Below are 8,335 nucleotides of genomic sequence, written 5' to 3'. Positions count from 1 at the left end.
AACAAAATTGCAAGCACATAAAGGAATAGCTCAACCACAAATGAAATTTTCAGCAAATTTTACTCAACCTCAGGCCATCCAAGATGTAGATGAGTTTCTTTCTTCGTCAGATTTGAAGAAACGTAGCATGACTTGCTCACCAATGAATCCTTCGAGGTGAATGGGTGCCGTCAGAACGAGAGTCCAAACAGCTGATAAAAACATCACAGTAATCCACAAGTAATCCAAAGACTCCAGTCCATCAGTTCACATCTTGCAAAGACAAAAAGCTGCATGTTTGTAAGAAATAAATTGTTTCTGGCTAAATCCATAACAACACTTCATTTAGTGAAAAATATGCGAGTAGATTTTGACATGAGAGACAACAGGAGATGGACTTTTTCTCTGGATAAAGCGTCATTATGGAATATGGACTCCTATGGGTTGTTTGCACATGACGTCACTGCTGTGGCTCGGAATGCAGCTGGAGAGCAGGAAGTCATTTTACTCCATAGGAATCAATAGCAGAAACTTAAAATGCCTATGTTTTGTGTTGTTTATAGAAACCACATGGAGCTTTTATCATTGCATTAAAGTCTGCTGTTGGTAATGGGGAAAGGCAAGAAATTGACTGAAAATCGCAGAAAAATGTGGCTTGTAAACCTCTACGGATAATGCTAGTGTTTGCAAATGGTTAAGAAAAGATATAATAATATGTAAAGATATTAATGAAAATATTTATAAATAGACACAGTGCGACACAGTGAGAATTTACTCAATGCTAAATGACAGTGTACACGGTGTATATTTGTAGTTTCGAGAGCTTAACGGATATTGCAATAAATTGAAGTGAGTGACAGCTTTTTAGTGACTATATGACAGCGCTATTTGCTCACTTTCTACGCTTTAATCAGTTCATAATTTGAATAAAAGTTTCGCTGTTGCTTGACTTAAAAAACAAACAAACAAAAAAAAAAAAAACAGATTGGATGAGATGGAGGAAAGCCTGTATTGTACTGGTTTAACCCTTATGCGGTCTTCAGGGGATTTCTGGACCCCGAATGGCGTTCGCTAAAAAAATTTTTTTTTTCCCTTTGTCCAAATGGTATGAGACTTTGTAAATCAGTCAACACTATCTTGATCTACAAATAAAAAATTAAATTGGAATGATAACTTGATTTTATGTTAGTGGTAAAAGTTATATTTTTTTACTTATAGAACTGCATTTTCCAAAAAAAAAAAGGGCAAAAATTTCACACTAAACCATATCAAATTATCCATGTTATCCCCATGAACGAAAGTTTAAAATGTGGGTATTTTGTAAAGTGAATTTGACATAAAAAGCTGTTTTTGCATATAAAACTATTAAAAATAAATATATTTAATCATTTATATATATTTTAAAAAATAGCATAAATCCTACGAAAACTGCACAAATGTGGAGCAAAAACATTAATAAACAGGAAAAAACATTATTATATATTTTTTTTAATATTATTTTGTTACAAAATTTAAGTTGTTGCCTGGGGTCTCTAGAGACCCCAAAGACCATGAGTGTGATTCCAAAACGAAGACCAAGGTTTAAACAGAAAATCACACCATATGTTGGATGTGATCGTTATGTTATGAAGACGATTTTTTCAAGCAAAGTAAAATAGTTGCCTGTCATCGAGGCTGTAAATATAAGCTAAGTAAGCCCGATTGCAAACCGTTACGAAAGTGATTCCCACATTTATATAAAGGATGCAGGATATATGTCACTCCTGAAACTACTGCTGCACAGGGCTTTTGGCTGTTGGTCCTGTTAGCAGCACATAAAGCAAGCAAATATCGCTTTCATAGTCACTAAAAGGCTGTCACTCACTTCAATTTATGACAATCTCACAAAGTTCCATTGTAATCAATGGCAAATATGTGACCCTGGACCACAAAACCAGTCATAACGTTAAATTTTACAAAACTGAGATGTATATATAATATGAAAGCTCAGTAAATAAGCTTTCTATTGATGTATGGTTTGTTAGGATAGGACAATATTTGGCTGAGAAACGTCTATTTGAAAATCTGGAATCTGAGGGTGCAAAAAAATCTAAATCCTGAGAAAATCACCTTTAAAGTTGTCCAAATTAGGTTCTTAACAATGCATATTACTAATCAAAAATTACATTTTGATACATTTACAGTAGGAATTTTACAAAAAATCTTCATGGAACATGATCTTTACTTAATTTCCTAATGATTTTTGGCATAAAAGAAAAATCAATAATTTTGACCCATGCAATGCATTTTTGGCTATTGCTACAAATATACCCCAGCGACTTAAGACTGGTTTTGTGGTCCAGGGTCACACATAATGTCTTATTTACATCGTGTCTACGTGTGTTATTTAGCAAATTCTCACTGTCTCACCCTGTATTTATTTATATCTTAATATCATTATATCTTTTATTAACCATTTGCACACAGAAGCATTATCCGACTCGCCTCCTGACCGCAGATGCAGGTTTACAAGCCACTTTTCTCTGTGTTTTTTTTTCAGTCAATTTTTTGCGTTTTCCTCCTTATTAACAGCATATATTCATACACGATAAGAAATGAAGGGTTTCTAGGTTTGACCAATGTCCATAAACAACTTAAAATATAGGCATTTCGAGTTGAGTTCCTTTGGAGAAAAATAACTTTCTGCCCTCCAGCAGCATTTCGCGTGTCATCAGAACCACGTGATTTGCAAACAACCTATTTTGGCCAGAAGTGATGTCTTCAGAATGGATTTGTTTCTTACAAACACTCAGATTTTGGCTTGTGGTGTGGATTACTGTGATGGTTTTATCAGCTGTTTGGACTCTCATTCTGACGGCACCCATTCACCGCAGAAGATCCACTGGTGAGCAAATGATGCAATGCTACATTTATACAAATCTGTTGAAGAAACAAACTCATCTACATCTTGGATGACCTGAGGGTGAGAACATTTTCAACAACATTTCAGTTTTGGGTCGACTTTTTCTTTACATTTTCATACTCAAACATACCTGGTTAAATATATCCTCCCTTACAGCCTCACAGTCAACCTTATGTTTACAGACAAGACAGGAAGCAGTTGCAAAAGAACCTAAAATAAACAACAAAAGACAGAGGATAAAGAAATAGTTTGGATACTGACTTAATAATAAAATTTGGTTTTATATGAAGAATTATTATCATTATTATGAGCAGATATACCATGGCACTGTATGATCTTCTGGATTCCAGCCGCCTGTTCCAGTGTGTCGATATTCTGAGTATAGTTCCTCAGTAACCTTCCCTTCTTATCCAGCATTGATATGAACCTGTGACATGGAGACGGCTGGAACTGTCCTGGGTAGATTTCCTACAGCATAAGCAAACACAGAATATTGTAATTTATCTTCATGCATAAACTTCATGACATGTATGCAATTTTTATAACAGTATACACCCTTTATGACAAGATGAATAAGGTAAACTTTTAACTAAAAGATCACACCATGCTTTACCCAGATGATTAATCAAAGTACAATTGTTTTGTACAACAAGTTTTGTGAAATGTTATGTTTTGATATGCAAATGACGCATTATCTAATTAAATATCCAATAATTTGCATACATTTCCAGAACATTCAGGTTGAAAATTCTTGTTTGATTTTGTTGATCTATTACAAGTCAGTTTTGGATATCTCTTTTTTTAAATACATTTTCACCATGTTTTTCATAAATCTGGCAAATAATATATGAACAAACCCTTCTGTAAAACATAGATGGGAATAAAACTGTACATTGTGGGGTATGTAAGGATTACTGAAGTGGGAGCAAAAAAAACTTATTTTGAGAATTCAGCCTTTAAAAGATATGTACAGAAATTGAAGACAGATGCAAATAGATCAAGTGCAATAAAATAAACACTTAGAAATGTGTTTTGGATGTTTTCACTCACTTAGTCTGAACTGTTATGGAGGCAAAGTCGACTAGTGCATAGAAAAAAAAAAAACTATGTTTGGTCTGTTTCATTATTTACTGCAATTGTTTTCCATTCTTGGCAGAAATGCAAATGAGAAAGCAGTGTATCAAACCTTGGCGAATTTGAAAAAAGGCCTTGGATCTCTTCTAAAGTAGTCTATGTCAAACATGGCTTGAGGATCAGGAAGGTCAGGAAAGTCCACAGCGAGTCGAGCATATATGCCGTCTCTAGACCTAAAATCAGGAATCCCACAAGAAACAGACACCTATGGAACAACAGGAGAGAAAAAAATATTAGTATTTGATATATTGGAAACAAACTAGGGCTGCTCGATTTTGGCAAAAATCATAACCACGATTATTTTGGTCAACGTTGTAATCTCAATTATTTCACACGATTACGACAGGGTCCAAAACTTTGTATTAGTCATTAATTTAAAAATAGCAATACAGCAGAAAAAAAAGATACAAATAAAAAAAAACCAGTGCTTTAAAAAAAAAAAATACTGAATACATTTAATAATTTTATGCAAGTCTAAAGTAGACTAACAGCCTATTACAGAAATTGAATGTAAAATAAAACGGCATCTTCACTATAATAGTTAAACATGCTTTGTTTCTTATTAAAACTACAAAAGTCCCAAAAAGCAGTGACTGATTTTTTCTGTTTGTATTTTTACGTTTTATTAATATTAAACGGAGACGGCAGAAGAAATATTATTTGTTGCCGCTTTAAGAGCAACACGGATCCAATATACTGTTACACATGTATTTTCATTCTCAACTGTTTATGATCATTTAATACATAACTGACAAGGGTTTAATAAATATTTTTTATGCGCTATTAAAAACACATCAGCAAAGAAACATTAATAAATCAAGCACGTGCCGTTTTATGAAAGTCACGCTACATGATTTTGCTGATTTGCACGTGAAATTAGGCTTTTATGGAGGAGCGAAAGCGCACCGCTGGAAAGGGGCACAATAATCGTTTCTTCACGATTACTGCATTTTCATGTTCATTTGAAATCGAAATCGATTTATTGCACAGCCCTAACACAAACTCAAAGTGTGTTTGAAAGTAAAAATCAAAAACACACCCCAGCGCCAGTGAGCACAAGTATCTTCTTCCTCTCGTTCAGGAGCCGGACCACATCCTCTAATGTGTTGATGTCTTTGCGTTTCTTTCTTTTGGGCGGTTCGGAGATGTTGATGATGATCTGCCACAGCGTCATGTCGTCGAGATCCGGCGGAAGGATCGTTTCGGGAAGCAGGTCTTTTAAGATGGCCCTCGGGTCGGTTCCTCTCATGATGTGCTGCTGAATGAACCGATAGGAGCCTGAAAGAAGACCAGGCTTTTATTTGATTCACAAAACACAACAAATATTGTGAAACATGCACTGCAGACAACTTGAGATGAAAGATGAAACTAACTAAACTTACCAATCTGCGGTTGAGGCGTCCAGTCACTGGAGCTGGCGCGAGACGAGCAGTCATCATCATCGCGAAGAAGATCCGGCGATGTGAAACCATTGGGATGAACACCTTCGTCAATTAAGTCTGTGTGTAAACCATACAAAATTATGATTCTATATGCAACTGGCCCATATTACTACATGCATTTGCTTAGTGCTTTTCAAATTTAACTATACATCACTTATTTATATTTCTTTGAAGAAAATGTACTTTAATAAGTTTAACAAGTTAATACAATACTATGTGCAATAAGATGAAAATCTGTTCAGGAGTTACAGCTTCATTAATCAGCATGCTGCTTTCCAAATTTTATTTCAGTTGGATTACTAAATTAATTAGTACAAGAATACAATAATGCATTATTTGTGACTAAATACATTTCAATAAAGCATGCTAATAATTGTATAAAGAAAGCCTGGAATATTTATGAAGTTGACAAGATATTGAAATATTTATGAAGTCAAAGCAGTGACAGAGTCATAAAACTAAATACAATAATAATAATAATAATGTGAAATAACTGATAACAATATTATAATAAAATAGATTTCTATTACAAATTAAGTTACATTAAAAACATAAAAAATAAAACAATATTTAATAATTATAATATTAAATAATAATAAACACTTAAATTGTTGATAAAAATCACCAAAGGTGGCTAAATAATTATTAAAACCCCACAGATAACATTTTATAAAACAAGATTAAAAATACAGTAATATTTCCTTAATAACCATTTAAATTATATAAAATAATAAAGTCCACTACAATCCACAATCAAATCTTAAAATCTAATAACAAATCATATTTAATAACAAATTGCATAAACTATAAAATATGATAATAAATATTTAAGTATACCATAAAGCCACTTAAAAGCAAAAGTTGTACTTAATTATTCAAACCCCAGATATGTAATAACAGATTCATTTAATAATAGAAGATTAAAAATATTTACGTAATAATTATTTAAAATAAAGTCAACTAAAATCCACACTAAAATCTTAATCTAAATAATGACAAAATTATATTTAATAATAAATCACATAAACTATAAAAATAAACATTTAAGTATAAAATAGTCACTTACAAGCAAAAGCTGTAATTAAATAAATATTAAAATCCCAGATAACAATATTTAATAACAGACTAATTTAGTAATACAATATTAAAAATAATATCTACTTCATAAACATTTAAATTATATAAAATAATAAAGTCCACTAAATTCCACAATGAAATCTTAAAATCTAATAATAACAAAATCATATTTAATAATAAATTGCATAAACTATAAAATATAATAATAAACATAAGTATAAAATAAAGTCACTTAATATCTAAAGGTGTAATTAAATAATTATTCAAACCCCAGATAACAACAATATTTAATAACAGATTCATTTAATAATACAAGATTACAAATAATATTTACTTAATTATTTAAAATAAAATAAAGTCAACTAAAATCCACAATAAAATCTTAACATCTAAAAAAATAACAAAATTATATTTAATAATAAATTACATTCACTATTGTATATAATAATGAACACTTAAATATAAAATATACAAATATTTAAAAACAAGCATTATTAAATAATTATTCAAATTCCACAGATGATGATAATAATAATAAATGAAATGTCAGCATGAATTAAACTAAATAATACAATGAAAATTAATATTTAAATGCATAGAAAAACTATGCAATAAAAATAAAATGCTATTATATATTTACTTAATAATTATAAACTATATAAAATAATAAAGTTCACTAAAATCCACAAAATCTTAAAATCTAAATAATAATAACAAACTTATATTTAACAATAAATTACATAAACTATAAAATATAATAATAAACATTTAAGTATAAAATAAAGTCACTTAAGTTGTTGATAAAATTAGCAAAAGTTGTTATTAAATAATTATTCAAACCCCAATAACAACAAAATGTAATAACCGACTAATTTAATAATACAAGATAAAAATTTATATTTACTCTATAAACATTTAAATAATACAAAATAATAAAATCCACAATAAAATCTTAAAATATAATAATTATATTTAATAATAAATTATATAAACTCTTAGATAATAATTCTATAAACTATATAAACTCGATATAATAATAAACACTTATATATATATATATATATAACTAAAAATATTTAAAGTTTTGTAATACTAAATAATTATTCAAATTCAACAGATGATGATAATAACAATAATTTAATAATAATAATAAATGAAAAGTCAAAATAATTAAATGATACAATCAAAATAAATGTTTAAATTGCATATAATAAAAGTAAAACCATAAAAAAATAATAAAACCATTAAAAAACTAAAGGTTGCTATCATATTAAATAATCACACAAACCCACAAATGTAAAAAAGAAGGTAAAACTGAGTGAACATGTAGTAAACCTGACTGTTAGCTTAGCATGAGAGAAATCAATCTTTAAAAACTTCCAAAATACCCCCCAAAAATGTAATAAATCACGGAGGAACGTAACGATGTCGTACCGGAGAGCTCGGGTTCTGGTTCGGCGGTCTGTCCGGGTTCAGTGCGGTTGTTGTTGTTGTTCACTGAGGCCTGATGGGACTCGTCCAAAAGCGCCGGTTCTACCTCCACCGGCTCGGTTCCGCCAACTGCGCTGTGCTCCGAATCACCGGACGAATCCAGAAGTCTCGGTCTCTTCACAAGCGGCTCAGCGGCGTCGGCGAGTTCGGCCCGTTTATTTTCGCCGTCCGCCATCTTCGCCAGGGAGTGAATGGAGGAGGAGCGCTGGAGGACCTTCCGGTAATGATGTGACGTAACGTCACGAGCCGATGGACCGGAGTGCATGACGCTACGTCCACACAAACCAACACGCGGAAATACATTGTTATT

General features: G+C 31.3%; 1 protein-coding gene across 1 annotated transcript in view; it reads right to left on the bottom strand.

The window, feature by feature from the left end:
- Window positions 1-8,322, bottom strand: part of sirt1 (sirtuin 1) — a 9,633-nt gene extending 1,311 nt beyond the window's left edge. Inside the window, exons 1-7 of the mRNA XM_073834540.1 lie at window positions 7,969-8,322; window positions 5,398-5,514; window positions 5,055-5,293; window positions 4,068-4,220; window positions 3,202-3,349; window positions 3,012-3,091; window positions 1,741-1,780 (exon numbers count right to left, since the gene is read on the bottom strand). Of these exons, the coding sequence (XP_073690641.1) occupies window positions 1,741-1,780; window positions 3,012-3,091; window positions 3,202-3,349; window positions 4,068-4,220; window positions 5,055-5,293; window positions 5,398-5,514; window positions 7,969-8,290 (1,099 nt within the window). The 5' untranslated portion in view covers window positions 8,291-8,322. The remainder of the gene's footprint in view (window positions 1-1,740; window positions 1,781-3,011; window positions 3,092-3,201; window positions 3,350-4,067; window positions 4,221-5,054; window positions 5,294-5,397; window positions 5,515-7,968) is intronic.
- Between the last annotated feature and the right edge of the window lie 13 nt (window positions 8,323-8,335).

This window comes from Garra rufa, chromosome 2 (genome assembly GCF_049309525.1).
Source record: "Garra rufa chromosome 2, GarRuf1.0, whole genome shotgun sequence".
Taxonomy (NCBI): Eukaryota; Metazoa; Chordata; class Actinopteri; order Cypriniformes; family Cyprinidae; genus Garra; species Garra rufa.
The sequence above is the reverse complement of the archived record's forward strand: the minus strand, read 5'-3'. Positions and strand labels throughout refer to the sequence as shown.